The sequence below is a fragment of the Pinus tabuliformis genome, chromosome 3_2, assembly GCF_031772625.1.
Source record: "Pinus tabuliformis cultivar Carrire ecotype Pingquan chromosome 3_2, CPIR1, whole genome shotgun sequence".
NCBI classification, from domain to species: Eukaryota; Viridiplantae; Streptophyta; class Pinopsida; order Pinales; family Pinaceae; genus Pinus; species Pinus tabuliformis.
In genome coordinates this window covers 1,253,694,067-1,253,714,350 of record NC_142302.1, presented here as the reverse complement: position 1 = coordinate 1,253,714,350, position 20,284 = coordinate 1,253,694,067, and the positions used below count along the sequence as shown (strand labels likewise).

At 37.4% G+C, this 20,284-nt stretch overlaps 1 protein-coding gene across 1 annotated transcript; it reads left to right on the top strand.

The window, feature by feature from the left end:
* The first annotated feature begins 1,648 nt into the window (after positions 1 to 1,648).
* On the top strand, positions 1,649 to 18,740 carry LOC149185284 (uncharacterized). Its single transcript, XM_089415608.1, has 4 exons — positions 1,649 to 1,794; positions 14,891 to 15,127; positions 15,260 to 15,391; positions 18,243 to 18,740. Exons 1-4 carry the CDS (start codon positions 1,649 to 1,651, stop codon positions 18,448 to 18,450), a joined length of 723 nt encoding a protein of 240 aa, XP_089271734.1. The 3' UTR covers positions 18,451 to 18,740.
* Positions 18,741 to 20,284: the final 1,544 nt, after the last annotated feature.

Here is a 20,284-nt window from a genome sequence, read left to right as displayed (position 1 = left end):
TCAATTCCACCCCCATTTTTATAAGATTTGTCAAGGGGTTATGCTACCCATTCATAAATAAGTTTATGACAAAATTGCCCCTAGGCTTTCCAAAGAGGTCGAGGTAGATATCTTTCTAATAGCCAGATGGTTTGGGGAAGAAACATTCACCTACATTAGAGTCTTTGGGAGCATTTCTTCACCGCATGTCCTCCCATATTATGTCCCTGATAAACTAATGGCCAGAGAAATAGCCTACCAAATAGCAGGGGAAGGCGGATTAAGCAGAGGATTGAAAGAGTAGAAGAAGGCCATTTGGCCTACATTCCCATTACAATGTGGTGCTTTTGCACTACATGATTATGGACATGCACAAAAATAAGCAAAGATTATTAAATCTCTGAAATTAGCTACATTTCCGGGAAGGCAGTATGACCCAAACGACACTGTTAAGGATTTTACTTCTATGGTAAAAGTAAAATAGTTCACCCACGAAGAGGATGCCTTCGATGACCTCTTCCTACAAGCAGAAACATTTTCACAAGTTTTGCATATGGCATCTCTACTTTTGACCCCGGAGGATGTTGAGGCTTTCCATGTGTATAGGAAAAAGAGATTATTAAAGGTCCCATTGGACCTACTGCAAATTGAACCAATAAGGGAGCCAACTCCCAGTGTAAGCTTGGAGGGAAACTCCAAAGAAAACTCTGAAGAAGAAACCCAAGAGAGATCTACGCATGAGTTAGAGCACTCAAAGCAGCAGTCTCAAAATGGGGGAGGAAACACCAATAAAGAATCTGAAAAAGACACAACTCAAAGTATAGAGGAGACGGTCGAGCAGGCCAAAGCAAAGAAACAAGACGAAGTTGTTTCTACTTCAACTCAGTCAGGTAAAACCCCAACCATTGAACTCGAAAAAGAATGGGGACATTTCAACAAAAATATCCATATAGATACAAACCCTGAGCAAACATCTGGAATGAAAAATCCCAAGCAAACCCAACATAAGCCCAATCTAGAAACAACAGAGGAAAGAAATACAAGCACTCAGGACGTTGAGATCATTCTTGCTACTCCTACTTCAGAAATTGTTTTAAGAATTGAAGAAATACCTCCTCTAGATGTATTCTATAGCCCTACCCACAAAGTTGTAGTCAAGAGACAAAGGAAGAAAAGAAAGCTGGACGTTGTAGTTGTTATGACTCCAGAAAATGAACCAATGGACATCGTATGGAAGGACTCACCTATCGACCCATCTGAGAATCTCACAAAACTGTCACAATTCACGGGAGCCTATGCCACAACAACTATTGACAAGGCGACAGAGGTCCAAATGCTGCTTAAGGAGAAAGAACAAAGAATTCTGTTGCTAGAACAACAATTAGCCCAAGAAAAATATAATCAACAAGCAGAATTGCAAGTAGCCTAGCTCCAAAAGGAATTCGAATAGATGAGAATACAACATCAAGCCAGCTTAGCAGAAAAGGATTTTCAAATACAAGCCATGATAAATAAACTTAGAGACAATCCACAAATCGATGAATTCATCAAGGAAGCGCTCAACCTCAATTCCTTACTAATGCAACAAAAGGAAGTATTTTGCCAGAAAATCTCGTAGATAAATCCTTATTGTGAGACCAGTGATAAATTAACGAACCAAGTTGTTGATATGAGGCTCGAATATGACGAAATCCACAAAAGGGTTTCTGAGTTTATCACCTGGCAAGAATCAGAGGATGGGAGGAAGGCTGACCTGCCAAAGCTGGAAGAGTCTCATAAAGATATTCTGTTCACAGATTGGGATTCTCGGTTGAAGTAGGTGGAAAGGGCAACAACGATAGCAATGATAATAACAAACAATATAATAGAAGCCATTAACGAAAATATTCATGGCGCCAATTTGGTCAAGGAATGTGTACCAGGATTTCTTCCTAATGCCAAACAACTAGAGCAACAGTGGAAACAAGCAGCGCAAGAAAAGGAGGAGGCAATCAAACAGTTAAACAGGCTGAATTGGGAGGCATACTGGCAGTTTTTAGTGAAACCACACAGCCAATGGATGACTCTGAGATGTTTAACAACATCTACACAAAAGATGGTGCCAACACTAATAGATGCCTTATTTGCTGGGCAGTTAAAATATGCAATTGGCCAACTGCCTCAGCTCAAGCCAATGACTGATATTTGTGATCTTAGAGATCAAGTTCAAAGGAGCTAGTCATTTATTTATTTTTCTTTTAGTTTTATTTTTTCATATTCTGAGGAAGGTCGTTTGAACCTCCTCAACTATTTTTGTAATAATCTATTTTAAGACATATAGTTTAGTATTTAAACCCCTCTCATGCATTTAGAGAGGGGTCCAGAAATTTTATCAAAAACACTTTTCAAAACATTGCACTTCTATACTTTTGAGGAGGTTTTGATGAAATGAATGGAACAAGATCTATTTTCTTTAAATATCTAGCATGCTCTACTAAAATTCACTTTTTTACTCTTAGAATGTGTTGGATTGATTGAAATTGGGTCAATATTGCTGAAGCACATGAGCAGGACTTATCATATATGGTACTTTTATCTTATGATCATGTTTTATTTATGTATCAAGCAATACTTATTCTTTCAATTGTTTTATGTATGAAAGTCTAAATTATAGTTCTAACATTATTTCACTTCTATATGATGTTAGCTCTGATTCTGTTATGAATACATGAACAATTTTATATGTGATATATTTTTCTCAATCGTTTTGTATAACTATTTATCCAAAACAATTATTGTTAAACGATTTAATTTCTTGTTGCAATTGAATGATCTTTATTACCAATTGTTGTAAGACATCATTGTAGGTCACATATCATATTTCATTCTCGGGTATACTTATAGTTAAATAATGTTAAAATAGGATATATGCATGTGTTTAGAAGTTACATAAGATGACACTTAGCTTAATCATTTCCCGTTACATCATATACCATCCCACCATCAATATCAAATATTTTCTGGGAAATTGGTCCCATTATCCCCAGTCGGAGCCACTATACCAAATGAAAAAGGAACTGCTTTAAAGGCTCGGAACGGGTGGTTTTCCCCCATGTTGTCGCAACGATTTTCGAGGCTTCAACAGGGAGTAAACACATAGGATAACATCAAAACCACTTTGGAAGTTGGGATATGGCCCTGCCAGCTTCAGAGAGGGATCTCTCTGTTTGATTTAGCTTTGTTTTATAGATAAATTTTAGTTTAGCTATGATTTTACTTGTTTGTTTTGTTTGATTGGTTTGGTTGATTTGAGTGTTATAATTCCATTGGGCTATGGAGTCTATAAACTAAACTGGAGTTTTTCATCAATTTTTAGAGGAGTTCTCACAAGGAAAGCTAGGTTGCAGTAAATGGATATTTTTAGAATTTAAATGGATGGTGGAAAAGCAGAAGTGTAAGGTTCAGTAGAGACCAAAGAGAAATTAAGAATTATTTGTCCTAACTTCAGTGGAAAACATTAAAATTAACAACAGCCAAAATAGGGTGCTCTAGATAATGAATCTTATTTATCACAATTTCTGTTGATTAATTCAGATATTTAGAATAACAGAGGAAAGAAATAACAACGTTTAAACAAATAGACAGAAGAAACACATCACCATTTAACACACCACATGAATCCTGTGAAAGGTCCCTGTATTATTGATGCTCTAGTACTTCAAAATTACAATATGCAGCAGAAATTACATTCAGAAATCAACACTAATACTTCAAACAATGAAGTATTTATAATAAAAATTACAATAATGCTTTACAAAATCGTTGTCAAACTGACAATGTATTATTAGCCTAATTACAAACTAATATCATCTAATCTTGGCAAAAGAATAGGCCACGTAGGCTGTTGAGGAGAACGGTGGCCTTGTTTGGATGGTTTCAGTTGCTGAGTCATCCCAAAATAGAATGCGATGTTGAAATGACTCTCGTGCTGCCTGTTGTGCCAACAAAATCATTTTACTGCTCTTGTGTATTCCTTAATCCAGTAAATCAAGTAACTCTTCCCATCTCTTTTCATCTGGCACTGTCAACTTTGTTACCCTGCAATAGATTTCATCTACCTCTGTATATTTAGCAAAAGTTGGTTTCATGGTAAAAATATGTTTTACCTCATTCTGCACATGGAAGTCATTTGACATGGTCTCCAAAAATGCTTTTGCTATCATACTTCCTTTAATTCCATTGAACTTAATGCTGCTTTTAGCCACCTCTTTCATCTTCAGGATATAGTCTTCCTGAGTAATAAACTTGTCATTTATGACATAGATACTAGACAGTCCCTTCTGCATTAAGGATTCAATCCTGTTTGTAAATCTGTTCACCTGCAGCGCCAAGGTTTCACACCTTTCCTCCAACTAGTCAATGAGATTTCTCTTTGTCAAGACTTTCTTGACTTCCAGAATGGTGGTAGTTCTATCACTAACTCCTACTTCCTCCAGCTCATATTTGGATTTTGAGTTTAAGAACCTAATTATATTGACAGCTTCTATTGGCATTTCTCCCAGCTTTTCCCTTCCTTGCACAATAGTGTCAGTGGCCTTCTCTATCAACTATTTCTGCTCAAATATGATTTGGATAGAAGGCCAAATCTCATTCACTAAGTCTAATATGTTCATCCAAATTGTTTCCTTGGCTTGGGCCAAGGTCTGTCCAATTGAAGTGTCTCTCTCTACATGGCTCAACTTTTCCAAAAGTCTTTGAGATTTCTCCAATTTAGTAGTGCGAGTAGCTTCAGCTTTGGCCTTCTGGACATCTAAAGATTTGAGTTGGCCCTACAAAGTCTCAATTTCCTTTGAGTGTAATGACATATTTTGAAGTGTTTGTGTGACCTGTTCAGCACTGGGAGACTGAGTTGAAGTAGTAGGTGCAGTGGTTGCTCATATTGATGGTAGTTGAGAAAGAGATACAACATCCAAGGCAACAATAACCATCTTCAAACCGTCTTCCTTCTCCTTTATCATTTTTTTCAACTTTGCTTCTGCCTGATCTGTATATTTTGGTCTATAATTTATTTCATCATGTATGCTTTCTGTGCTTCACCCTCTTCAATGTCCTTGGTCATTGGATCTTCTGTAGCTGGCAGTTTGAGTTGTTTCCTCAATGTTGTAATGTCCAAGTTCTTCTTCCTAATAATCTCCTCAGCAACATTAACATCTTTAGGGTCATACCCTATCTTGATCACCAAGTCTTCCAAAGAATTGATCTAGTTGTCTTTGGCCAAGGAGGAGACCTTCTCCATATTCAACTGTGATTGTACATTTTCAAAAGAAACCTACAATTTGGATAAGGACATGGAAGTGTTAGTCAAAGTGGAGGATATCATCTCACCAGTTTGCTTGTGCATCTCCATTTGATCAATGGGATGTATGTCCTTTGTACTGAAATCAAAGGTGGTGCTCTTGTAGTCTACTGTTGATTTGGGCTGTGGAGTATGGGCCTCAAGAAAGGCCATCTACATTTTACCATGCTCAGTATCAAATACTGACAACAATCTACTTTGGGAGCTGGAAGTCTGCTTCCAGAATTGGTTGTAAGTGTTGTTCTTCAAGATTTCATTCCTGAGATTTATTTCTCTATACCTGTCAAAAACTGTCTTTTCTTTATCTGTGTGGACAATTTGTGATTCTAGCTTAGTCTCCTTCTGACCTTGTGAAGATGAAGGTTCAGAAGGAGATGTAGTGAACTTGGTGGTTGCAGGTGGTGAATCTGTGATGATGATAGTTGCTTGCTCTTCAGTCTCTTTGTCTACTTCTCGTTTGCGAGTTACCTTGGGTCTCTTTCTATAAATGATTCTAAATTGTCTGGCTTCACTTCTAGTAGTATATGATGAACCTCCCTCACTCTACCTTTTTGTTGATTTCTCCCGAGGGACAGGAGTCTACAAACTAGAAGTAGAAACAAATTGCTCTTAGGCTTCCTGCAGGGTATTTTCTGCCCACTCTAACTGATTGGCATATTGCTCTATGTCTGGCCTAGAAGTGTGTATGTAGGGGGTGTTCTTATTCTCCACTCTGAGCTTTGAGATGATGCCATAGGGGTCATAAGACCATGTGAAGCTCAAGCTGAACTCCATCTCCTTTAATATTTTATCTGCCTCCTCACCTGCTGTCCTTGTGTTGCACACAAATGGGCCTACTTGTGTCTTTATCCTGAATTGTGCCTCCTTCTTTGCCAATACAAAGTGGATATCATTTGAGTTTAACATCAGCCTGATATACTCCAGTATAAATATCCTCATTGGGAGGTACTTGGGGAGTTTATAGGGGGCCAATTCACATCCATAGACTCTAATATTTGTGTAGTTTTGATACAGGTACCAATCTCCAGTCTTTGCTTGGTCTGATAGATGCAGAATTCTTTTGATCTCCTCACTGATTTTGGGTTGCACTACACTATTGAGAACGTTCATAGTTGGATGAACAAAGTCTTCAATAAATTGTTTGTATGTGAAGTCCTGCTGATCTCTCATGACCAGTGAGGTCCAAAAGATCACTGGTTCTTGGTCCCTTGCATCATCCAACTTCTGCAATGCAAAACTAAACTTTTCTACTTGATAATAGATGAACATGTAAATCAAAATAGAGGTGTAATTGAACACCTGCTCTGTAGGAAATTTAATAAATTGCTCATGGATATTGTCAGCCAAGAATTGACTGAAATTGAAAATCATAGAGGGCTTGCTGTCTGTGGAAAATGTGGAGAGGAATCCTAGAATGGGCTCATCTACCCACTGATCAAAATGATAGCCTAAGATGTAAGAAATGATTGAAATAATATGTTTGGCCTGATTAGGGAAAACAAAAGAAGGATATGGAGGATTCTTCTTGGGCAATTGGACATTCTATGACAAGAAAATCTCAAAAATTCTGGCTCTGGTGGCAAAGTTTAGCTTCTGATAAAGCTGGGTGAGGGATTCTAGGGAGAAAGGGGCAGCATTTTCCACAGTAGGGGCTAGCATCATTTGGTCAATGGATTTGGCTATAATGGTGAAAAGAATGTCACCTATAGGGGTAATTATGGCTCTTTGGGCAGGGACATAACAATCCCGACATCTTCTGGTAAATTCTGGGGCTTGGAATGTCAAGGGAAAGATATAGTGGGGTAGGCTTGACTCCCAGAGTCCTATCTCATCAATTTTATATGTGTGTTTATCCTCTAACCAACAATACAACTCCAGGAAATCACAGTCACAAAGTTTCACTTATTCTGTAATCCCTATCTACTAATGGTATATGATCCAAATATATGGAAGGGGGAATTAAAGGATTAATGACTTTGTCTTGGGTCTTGGTCTTAGGATCCATGACTGTAAAATATTTTTAGAACAATATGAATAGGCAGAGGAGGGCTCACCAAACTCAGAAACTAAAACAGTGTGTTAGGCAAAAGAAAGGAAGTCAGCCAATGTCGCAGTCTGGTCGCAGGAATGTTCTGATGGAGATTGTTGAAGGAAACAATAAACAGTAGAAAAAATTAGGAATGAAAAGGCTGAGAATGATAGGCTTGGAGTTTATTTAAACATTTGTGACAGAGTCCCGTTGGAAATGGTGCGGGACCGCTACTGAATGGTTATGTGGGAAAAAATAAATAAATGACAAACGGGTATTCGGCTGGGAAAACATTTAGTTGGTCCAACGATCTTGACATGTGGCGGGCGTAGAGTGGTGGGGCATGGCAGAAACGGATAAGGGATAAGCAGTTTCCAAAGGGGGTGATGGGCAGTGAGCGGTATCAGTCGGGGGGGGGGGGGGGGGTTGTTGTACAAAATCACCGCGATGCGCCACGTAAGGGCTAGGGCCTGGCGGGGGAAACCAACAGGCCGCAAAATTGTCTGTAATAAGCTTATTTGGGTAGCCAAATCTGGAAAGGATCTTTGTTTCTAGGAATTTGATGATGACAACATCTGTAGCTAGTCTAGAAGGAATGGCCTCAATCCATTTGGTAAAGTAGTCAGTAGAAGTGAGGATCCATTTATGTTGAGCAGAGGAGGGAGGATGGATTTCTCCAATGAAATCCAATCCCAACTGTTGGAAGGGGCTTTCAACAGATATGGGTTTCAAAGGTAAAGGAAAAAGTTTTCTTTTTCCCTCAAAGATTTGACACTTGTGGCAAGAGGTTACCTTCTTATGAACATCTGGAAAAAGTGTAGGCTAGTAAAAACCAACTCTAAGGATCTTATTTGCAGTGGTTTTCCAATACAGATGGCCACCACAGTCACCTTCATGGAATTCCTACATTTTTCTTTCTGCATCATCACTCAATAGACACTTTAGTAGAAGACCACTAGCATCTTTCCAATATAAAACATTTTCTAAGATGCAAAATTTAACTGCTTTTAACTTCAAAAATCTAGCCTTTGTTTTTGTTAGACTAGGAGGAGCATTTAAATTAAATAAAACATAAATAAGGTATGCATACCAGGGTGAGGTCATGAAAGCCTCATCAAGTTGTGGAGTCGCCTGTTCCTCTTGATCATCCAATTCAGCTACAAAGTTAATATCCAACACATTGAAATTAGATTCAACCATTAATTTGGCTAATCCTTGTCCTCTGATGAGCTTGGTTGGCTTGATCTCCCTGTCATATTCCAGAATGATGGAAATCCATTTACCTCTTTTGCCATATGGTCCATTTTGTGTCAGGATGTCTTTAACTACAACATTAGGTACATAAGCAATTATGTGAGAATGAAGGATATATACTCTGAAATCTTTAATTGATTTTATCAGTGCAAAAGCCTGTTTTTCGATTATGTTGTACTTGAGTGCAACATCCCTTAAAGCCCTACTGAAGAAAGCAATAGGCTGTTCATATCCATCAACATTTTTATGTAAAAGGACAGCTGCAACAATATGTTCAAAAGCAAATGAGAAACTTATAAAATCTTTAGTAAAATATGGATTAATAAGGACTGGTGCCTCGGTTAATGCTTGTTTAACCTGGTCAAATGATTTCCTGGCCTCAAGGTTCCATCTGATTTACGAATCTCGTTTGAGCATGTTTGTGATATTTCTGAGAAGTTATGCAAGGTTAGGGATAAATCTCCTTAGGAAGTTTATTCTTCGAATGAATGATCGAAGTTCTTTAATATTTCTTGGATGATTTATTTTTATAATAGCTTCAATCCTTTTAGGATAAATTCAGATACCTTCCTTCAATATAATGTGACCAAGAAGTTTTCCTTATTCAAGGCCACACACTGTTTTCTTAGGATTTAATGAGATCCCAAACTTTCTGCACTTTTCAAAAACTCTTTTTAGGTGCACGAGATGCTCTTCATCAGATTTAGAATATATAGTTATGTCATCCAGATAGGTCACAATAAACCTTCCAATTTCATCAACAAAAGAAATATCCATTTCTCTCTGAAATGTGGCTCCAACATTCATTAATCCAAAAGGAATCTTCACATACATGAAGGTACCCCATGGAGTGGTAAAGGTTGTTTTGTCCTGATCCTCTGGATGAACTAAGACCTGATTATAACCTGAGAATCCATCTAACAAGAAAATCCTAGGAGATCAAACTACGTTTTGTAGAATATGATCCATTTTAAGTAAGGGATAGTTGTCTTTTAGGGAAATTTTGTTTAGGTTTCTGAAATCTATACACAACCTGATTTCACCTGTTTTCTTCCTAGTTGGCACAATGTTGGAAACCCACTTAGAGTACCTAAGAGGAACTATGATTTTGGAATCATACATTCTTTTGATTTCTTTCTCAATTAAAGGCATCAAAATCAGATTTATTCTGCAAAGTTTTTGTTTAAAGGGTTTCTGATCTTCCTTAATTGGAATTTTGTGTTGTATAATTTCAGTGTCATATGTTTTAAGATCTTCATAGCTCCAGGAAAAACATCACTAAATTCCTTGAATAAAGCAATATACTTTTGTTTTTCAGCTGCTGGGATTGATTTAGACAGTTTTATGATTTTTGGGTCTTTTTCAGTACCTAAATTACAATCTTCAACTGCTGTTCTTGAGGGCTCAATCTTAAGCTTTTTAGCCACATCATTGAAATCAAATAATTCTTCTAGTGGAGCTAGACGCCTAGGAATTTTTTTTATCTTTGAGTTGGATTATTTCAAATTCTTCTTTTTCTGGGTCTATTTCAAGCAATTCTAGTTTATTTACAACTTTATCTAAAGGAGTATTTACATCTAAATTATCTAGTTTCCTTTCTAGATCAGAATGTTCAACAATTTGACCATATACTTTAGATTCCAAATCAATACTGTCATCTTGAAATTCATCTTTTGATTGCAGGAAACTGTCAATCTGTTTATCATTTCCAAACACCTGCAAATATTTCTCCCCATGAGTGTGACAACGACATGCCATACTTAGGGGGAATGTCCGCAACCACTATGTTCGTTACTAGACTTTTAGCAGGGATTTGGGCTAAAGTAACACACAGGTCTTTGATAAGACCTAGGCATCCAACTTTGCTAGAATCAAAGGAATACAAGTCTTTGTAGGGTCTAGTAATGTCAAGTCCTAATTTCTCCATCATAGCTTTAGGCATTAAATTGTGGGATGAGAATCTAACATAGAATTGTGGCGAATCTTGTCATGAACATTTAGGCTAACATAGAATGGAGGAACTCCTCCTTCCTGTGGTTTGCCTTCAAATTCTGGTCCAAATAAGAGTTTAGGCTGATCATTATTCATATTTACAGAGTCAATGTTTTCCCCAATGTTTAAGGCTTTCATTACTTGGGGTCTATACATATTTTTTCTCATTAACTCTGTGAGAGGAATGGGGATTTTCAATTTTGCCAGTTCATTCTCAATGTTGAACGATGTTTGAATCTTGATTGAATTGGGAAGTTCAGGTTGTTCTGTGATTTGTTTTGTCATATGCTCTTTTTGTTGACTGGTGGTTGGTACATCTGTTTGAGTAGTTTAAGAAACGCTATCAATGCTGGAATTTCTAAGTCTATTTGTTAGAAATCCTTCATGTACTTTCTGACTATTTCTTCCTACTTGTTCTGTTAATTATCAAGTTATTTACCATGTAAATACTGAAAATAAAGACAAGTACATGCTCAACACATATAGATCATCAACTGAAGGAAAAACAAGAACACAAGCGACACAATTATTTTTGGACTAATGTCCCTCGAAAAACCCAATGCGGGAAAACCGATGCATCTATCTGAGGGTTTTATTATTAAGCAGTTTCAGAATACAATCTGGGTGCTAGAAATGGCTCACTAAACAAAGAATTCTCTCAGTAGTAGTATTTCTCAGTCGGAGACAGGTATTCTGGCTAAAAACCCCGGATGTACAATTCCACAGCTCTCAGCTCCAATCTGCCCCACGAAATTTCCTAGCGTCAGCCTCTCTGGCCCAGCATCACCCAAACTAGCCCTGCATCAGCCTCTGGAGGCTCTGCGTTATCCTCTGGAGCCTCTACATCACTCACGCTGGCTCTCTTTGGCACTACGTAGCTCCTGGCTACCTTTGGCTGCTTTTGCGTGGCCTCTACTTGGCTCTGCGTCAACCCTCTCTTGGCTTATACGCTGATGCTCCTGATACCCTCTCTGCCGCTTTGCTTCTGTATTCATTTCCCCTCAGCTGCAACTCTGATCACTCCTTCGATTTCCTCAGCAAGCCCTGCCCCAGAAAATCGAATTCTCGATCAACTCGGTGTGTTCTCCATGTGACCCTCAAGCCTCCTCTTATACTTTTCTCGTTGGCAATTCAACGGCCGAGATTAAGTCTCTAATCAATGGCTAATATTAGATTTGGCTTGATCCATGAATTTTGGACCATTCTAACTCAGTTTTATATTAATTCACATTAATATTTTATTTTCCATAAGTTTATACTTAGGGACTCCATTAAAAATATTAATTATTTTAATATCTCCCAAACTGGTTAGATTCTGCCCAAACCATTTATGGGTATTGGAGATCTCATGTGCTTTAGCCTCTCCACCAATTTTCATGAGCTACCCCAAATCAACAGTCAACAACCTTTTTGACAAGGATTTCTACCTTTTTCTTACCAAAATTATCCACAGTTTTCTTAGGAAGACTATCTATGGTTTTCCTAAGTTCATTTTCAGATGACTTTTTAGCAGGTTTTTCTGAGATTTTGGCATTTAGAGTGTCTGGATTCTTTTTTCTTCTAAGGTTGTACTACCTATGGACTTCCATTATGGCATTTTCAAACCCTTGTTTGTATTCATCTGACTCTTCAGAATCCAATTCAGTTTGGGCTATGAGAAAAAGTTCTTGCTCCTCTTGAGTGAGGAAAATTGTTTCATCATCATTTATCCCCAGCAAATTTATTTGATTATCTTCCAAATCTTCCACAATATTCCCTCCATCATCTGTGTAATTTTCCTGAAAAGGGGGTCAAACCTGCTGGTCTGGACCCTTTTGTTCTCTTTGTTTAATTTGGGGAACATTTCTTCTAAAGTTTTGGTTTCTAGTTTGAGGGGAATTTTGGTTTTCTCTTACTTGAGTTTGGTCATTAATGTTCACTCTTTGCATCATTTGATTCACTACTCTTACTAAGTTATCAATCTTATGATCAACAATAGAAGTAGAAGGTTCTTCTTTTATGGTAACTCTACGTTCAGACTTTAGTTTGTCTTTTTTGGCCAAGATGTTAGCTTCAACTTTAATTGCATTTGCTTGCATTTCTTCCAAAGTTGTTGGGTCTCTCTCTCTAAGTTGATATTCCATGTCTACATCGAAACCATCTGGAAAATCAATCAGAGCTAGGCCAAAGGAGGGCTTTATTTATTGTGGAATGGCGTTGTAAACAGTATTAAACCATTCACAATATTCTTCCACACATTGGTTTTATTTTTAGTCTTTTATATTCATTTAGGAGTTGAAGTGGATTTTTATTAATCTCCCATCTAGCTAAGAAATTTTGATGGAAAGAATAAAGGTTGGATATACTTCCTGCAGGTAAACCCCTAAACCATTTTTTGACATCACCTCTTAAACTTTGGGCAAACAATATCATTTTAACATCAACTTCATCTACTTATTAGAGGTCAAACACATCATTCATCCTATCCACATGCTGCTGAGCAATATACGCACCAGTGTTATCAAAGGTCAAAATTTTAGATTGATAATATCCAGGCATAACATTCAGCTGGCTTGGCAACACCAAAGGTGCATACCTTCCTGCCATAACTGTTCTGGAAGATTGACTTGAAGAATGACCTAATGGAGGTGTAGTTTTGATAACTACAAGGATAGTCGGAATAAAAGTTTGAGAGATCAAAGGTGAGGATGTTGATAATATGGAATGAGTAGGACTGGGAGGTTGCAGATGAACTAAATGGGAGGATTGACTAGACAAAGAGGCTGTTGCAACTGTTAAAGCAGAAAATTCAATAGATTGTTGAATAAATGCTTCTTCAATAGCTTGGTCCAACACTGAAACTAGACCTTGTAATTTGTCAAATTTTTGTAAAGATTCAAGATCAGGATTTGTTTCAAGGAGTTGGGTTTGGGGTATGTATGGTTGCAGTATGGCTTTATCTATGACAGTTTGATCTACAAAAGCCTCAGACTTTGATCTAAACAAACTTTGCTAGAAAGGCAAATCAAACTCTATATCTTGTATAGTTTCAAATTTCTCTGGAAGAGAATTAGACCTTGACAAAGGAATATTCTCAGGAAGAGAATTGAATCTAGACAATGGGTTATTACTACCTTGACTCTCTGTAAAACTCTTCTTTCTCACCAGCTTCTCAGGGTTATCTACAAATTCAACAGGGTTGGGATCAGGGTGAGATCTAGTGAAAACTCTTTTGGGAGCCAAGTCTATTAAAAATCATCACACAAATAAAATCAACTCAATGACATAGTAGAATATTTACAAAATAACAACCTTAGTTCATGTATTTCATAATAATGATATTATAGTTGTTTAATGAAATACTGATTAAAAACCAGGGAATAATAATGTTTCAGAGTAAGAAATATTCATTCCCCAGTATGGTCGCCACTATGTTGTCATTCTGTATTTTTGAGGTTGAGGGAGTAAACACATAGGACAACATCAAAACGAGTTTTGACGCTAGGATCTAGCCTTGCCAGCTTCACAGAGGGATCTCTCTGTTTGATTTAGCTTTGTTTTATAGATAAATTTTAGGCTAACTACGATTGTACTTGTTTTTTTTTTTTTATTGGTTTGGTAAATTTGAGTGTTATAGTTCCATTGGGCTATGAAGTCTATAAACTAAACTAGAGTTTTTCATCAATTTTTAGAGGAGTTCTCATAGGGCAAGCTAGGTTGCAGTAAATGGATCTTTTCAGAATTTAAATGGATGGTGGAAAAGCATAAGTGTAAGGTTCAGTAGAGACCAAAGAGAAATTAAGAATTCTTTGTCCTGACTTCAGTGGAAAACATTAAAATTAACAACAACCAAAATAGGGCGCTCTAGATAACGAATCCTATTTATCACAATTTTCAGTTGATTAATTCAGATATTTAGAATAACAAAGGAAAGAAATAACAACGTTTAAACAAATAGACAGAAGAAACACATCACCATTTAACACACCACATGAATCTCGTGAAAGGTCCCTGTATTATTGATGCCCCAATACTTCAAACTTACAATATGCAACAGAAATCACATTCGAAAATCAATGCCAATACTTCAAACAATGAAGTATTTATAATAAAAATTACAATAGTGCTTTACAAAATCATTGTCAAACCGATAATGTATTATTACGCCGTAAGGCGTTCCCTCTGAGACGAACTCCCCTCCATGCCACCGTGTCTCAACGTGGGCTGTTAAATGGATTGTTAGACGATTAAATCATCTCTAACCATTAGATCATCGGTGAAAAACGTTCTGAGGTCTGAAGCGACACAGGGAAATTTTATAGGTATCTCGAAGTGGGTGGCTGTATTCAGACCATTTTTGGTTTGGATTTTCAGATTTTTGGAGCGGCAGCCCATAGTGTTGGCGATGATGCAGAGACTGTTTGCAGAGTATGTCATTTGACCTCTGATGGCAGATCAAGTTCTGGAGACTTGATTATTATTGGCTGTGGCTGTAAAGAGGATTTGAGCATCGCTCATCGGCAATGCACAGAGACATGGTTCAAGATCAGAGGCAATAGGTAGGTCTCACATCTCATACATGAATTTTAATGTTTTACAGAAACCTCACAATTTTTGGCAGGAGGTTTGGATTTTCAGATTTTTGGAGCGGCAGCCCATAGTGTCGGCGATGATGCAGAGACTGTTTGCAGAGTATGTCATTTGACCTATGATGGCAGATCAAGTTCTGGAGACCTGATTATTATTGGCTGTGGCTGTAAAGAGGATTTGAGCATCGCTCATCGGCAATGCGCAGAGACATGGTTCAAGATCAGAGGCAATAGGTAGGTCTCACATCTCATACATGAATTTTAATGTTTTACAGAAACCTCACAATTTTTGGCAGGAGGGGAGGGCTATGGAAACTATTATAATTCATGACCTATCACTTTGAGAATTTTGTAGTAATATAAACTGAGAGTACTGACAGTAATGGTTAGGAGTACCTACCTATCGTTACTCTTTGAACCCTTTCTATCAGTACCTTGTTGCTAGAACCGCTTGTTGCGTGTTTCAGACATCCAAAATTCTCTCTGTGGCAATTTTCCCAAAGTTTTACTGTATAACTCAGGCATGGATGACCTTACACTCTTTGCTATGGTGGATAACGCTCAGGCGAAAGGGGCTTCAATGAATGTAGGCTTTCATAGCTTGAAGAACTGCCCATAACGTTATTGGATTTGAGCTGTGTTAAAATTTTAGTCAAGAACCGACATTTTGGGTAATACCATTACCCATCATCAATGCGAGAAAGAATGTGCCAATGCCTTACTAAAATTTTAACTCAGTTCGAATCAGAAAACACCATAGATGGAAAGGAACTTACCTTCATTGAAAGGATTACTCATTAAAGATCTTTAGCTAAGCTCTGCCAGGGTTCCTGACAGGACAACTAAATGAGGTCTTCGTCAACCCTTGGTCCTGAATGTCAACCCTGGAGCAGTCAGGTAAGTTGTTGTGCCGACCTTAGTGGGTTGGGATAGCCAACCTTTTGCAGAGCTCAATCAAGTCTAATGCCTTTACGGAACTTACCTTCTAATGCGCGTTTTCTACAAATTATTAGTCTGCAATTTTCAGTTTTTCTGAGCAATGCTTACATGATAGGATAGAACCAATGTATATGTCAAGTGAAGCTTATAACAAGTTTCAATTGCATTTCCCATGCATGTCAGGATCGGGTCCAACGTGGACAACAATATTTCCTCCAACATCTATTGCTAAGAAATAATGCTGGCTTTAAACTAATTGCAATGGCAAATTATCATAATACACAGGAATTTGTGGAATAATTTTTGTGGATAAATCTAAGGCTATTTCTTCTTTGTAATGGCAAAAAATATGAATGCTCTTCTTCAAATTATTGAATGCTAAGTTCTCTTGAGAACTTAGGGAAATCCTGGACCGATAGAAAAATAGATTAACCAGTGACTCAAACAAAAACCTATGCCATTTTTCTAACTGTGAATATCCAATTAAGTCGTAAGTTGAAAGAATTAGTTCTTTTTAGATTATATGAATTTGGGGTATCTCAAAAGGTATCTAGAACTGTTAAAAAAATTGGTTAACTAGTGACTCAAACAAATACCTATGCCATTTTTCTAACGGTCAAAGTCTGACTTGGAACTGTAAAATGAAAGGATTTGCTTTTTTTCAGATTATATGAATTTGGGGTATCTCAAAAGGTGTCTAAAAACAGGGACAATTCTATAGAGAATGAAGATCAAAAAGCGATTTTCATGAATGGCACAAAGAAGTAAGAGAGGACTTGCAGAAGTACCCTATAGTAATCTTGTACAACTGTGTAGGCAATTTTCTTCAGCAACATTTCCAGTCCAAAACAACACAGTTCTGTTCTTCAAAATTTTTACATTTACCCAAACTCGCTGAGTTCATGCAAGGGTAAAATTTTTCATCCTCTTTTATATCTTATTATATAGATTTACAACAAAAATGATGAGGTGCAAACTTCAATGCTTATTACAAAAAGGGAAATGAGGGAAGGCCGAAGATTGATGAGAACAAGACTGTCCAAGTAAGAACAGGTGGTATCTAAAGGCACTGGTTAAACAATGTATTTACCATTAAGCCTATATATGTAACATTCAGAAACATCATACTTATTGTCCATTTACAATTTATTGCATGTTATAGCTCACCCAAGAGTTAGTCTATTGAAAGAGGATCTGCCAAATGGCCATTAAATCTGGTTCACTGCGTCAAAGATACTCATGGTGGTTCCTAATCAGTTAGGATGTTCCACAAAATTTTTACAAGCAATTAGAAGGTTTTCATCTTTAGAGTCCGTTCTGCTTGGTTGGGACTTGGCTATCCTTATGTCGATTGTAGATTGAGTGGAGTTTGCTTGACTCCCATAATATCCATCACAAGTTTTCATTTTAGGCGCTCCTTGGTTGGGACCTGACCATCCTTACGTATATTCTGGAATATTCCTAAATGCGGAGGGACATGAGTGATGTCAACTGTTTAACTTTGTTTATCTCAATCAAATTTTTAAAATATTTCAGAATCTACAATCGATTTACCCTCAGATTTAGGACGTCTACCAAAGTCAATCTACCACTCAATTAGATTCTTAAGTTAGGTGGAAAATCCCCAACAACTTCATATTCTATTATGTAGAAGAGCAATTTTTAATTCATTTAAAACTAGGATCATTTATCTTAACCTCAGAATTTTTTAAATCCATGGAGAATATCTAACCCTGGGTTGATTTTTCACTCTTTCATGCAAATTTGAATGTATTTTTATTATCTGTGCAAATCTGAATGTGTTTATTATCTAGATCCAAAGTTAAGGTCACTCTCTAAAGCTAAGATCAGTTTGTATTAATTTGTTTATAGTTGTTATTCCAAAGTTAAGATCAGTTTGTATATAGTTATTTAAATATGGTATTAAAGTTAACTTATACTTTCATTTGTATTTTTTTCTTTGAAATAAGATTGGACTATTTGTTTTCCTAAAAGCATATGTAGAAAGTGTTGCACATCTTCCCCTCCTAGGCTATAGAGCACCTAGCGTCTCTGCAATATGTGATGAGAACGTTGAGAACATGAGAATTGCATTATTTGATGGGAATTTTGAGAACATGACAATCCTTTTGTTTGCTTGATACAGGATTTGTGAGATTTGTGGTGAGATTGCAAAGAATGTCACAGGTGTTGGTGATGCAGTGTTCTTGGAAGAGTGGAATGACAGAGATACAGACAACTCCTCAGGTGAATCACCAAGATGCTGGCGGAGTCGGCCTCTCTGCAACTTCTTGATGGCTTGCATGGTTGTTGCCTTCATACTTCCATGGTTCTTTCGGGTCTCTATGTTCTAATATCACATTATTTCTCCTGTACCAGCTGCAAGTTTGCTTAAAGCTTTTCCTGCAACTGCAAGGTTGCTTAAAGCGTTTGTTGCAAGTACAAAGAAATCCGGATCTGTTTTGTTCGTGGGATGTGGGAGTTCAACGAATGCCATAATTTGAAAGATAGATCTGTTAATAGGGAAAAAAAAATTATGTTTGTGAAGAAGGTATCTTGTGTACATATTGTATTCTTCTGAAGTAAGATTCAAAGGTTTATATAAAATAGCAACTTTCTGGCAGTCCGATTGACCCCTGCAAAATGGTGAAAACATGTGAAAACAACAAATTCTTCCCAAACACGCTGTAGTCACACTTTCAAGGAGGCAATCATTAGGCATTCCTAGTTACGCCGTAAGGCGTTCCCTCTGAGACGAACTCCCCTCCATGCCACCGTGTCTCAACGTGGGCCGTTAAATGGATTGTTAGACGATTAAATCATCTCCAACCATTAGATCATCGGTGAAAAACGTTCTGAGGTCTGAAGTGACACAAGGAAATTTTATAGGTATGTCGAAGTGGGTGGCGGTATTCAGACCATTTTTGGTTTGGATTTTCAGATTTTTGGAGCCGAATTCCAAATTCTCAGATTTTTGTATTTGCTTCCTGCTTCCTGTTTTCTGATTCTAGTTCTCACATTTTCGTATGTCTGTTTTCTTGTCTGATTTGGATCAGCAGCGGTTTTTGGTGTAGGAAGAAAACTTTCTGAAGATGAAGACCAAGGCGTATATTCCTGATTTCAAACTTGCATTTGAGCGTTTCTGTATACATGCTGGAGGGAGGGCAGTCTTGGATGAGTTGGAGAAGAATATACGCTATCGGAATGGTCTGCTTTGTATTTATTTCAATATTGAGGACCAAGCCTTGAATCGGATCTGTTAGGGGCATTTCTAGAGTTCATGAGTATATTGTCAATATTGGACTTAGGGTCATGGAATCCGCCATTTTTGGTCTGAATGCAGGGCTGGGATATTTGCTCATGTTGGCAGCGATGTCTTTCAGTGGGGTTTTTTTTATAGCTATGATCCTTCCGGCAGAAAGCCAAATTTCCACCACACACTGAAATCTGAAATAAGTATCCAAACGATTGTAGCTCTAGGAGCAATATTCATAAATAGAGGGTCTTAGACTACCAATCCCCCATTAACCGTTGGGAGACAAATTACATTCTAGTTTACTAAATGGAATTTTCTTTCATTATTCCTCCCTCCTTGCCATAGAAACTTGTGAATTAACAAGCTCATCTGATTGAGCACAACTTTTGGGTCTAGAAGGTCACAGTATAGGTAGACAGGAAGCGAAGATAGAACATATTTAACTATCACAACACATCCTAATGAAGAGAGCCATTGAGCACCCCAGGCTTGAAATTTCTTCGAAAATTTATTTAAGGTATTGATTCAACTCTCCATATTAGAGGCACCGATCAAAATGGGGATTCCTAGATATTTAAATAATTTCCATTCCATTCTAAAGGGAATCCCAGAACCGTCACAATTTCATTAATATTTTGAAGTGGACAGTTCCATCCTATGATTAGGCTCTTTGTTTTATCAATGAAGCCCCCCAATAGGTCTAGATATTGACCAAACACTGGTTTGAATCGCCGAGCAATAATTTTGGAGGCTGCCCCTAACAACAATGTATCGTCAACAAACTGGGAATGATACACATATTTATTGTTGTTTTCTATACTTACTCCTCATATTCTCCCTTCCCTTCTTCCCATCTCTAGGTTCCTTATTAAGTTTTCTGCCACTAATATATTAAGGTTTCTACTACTACGAGCTTGTATTGAAAGCCTGCC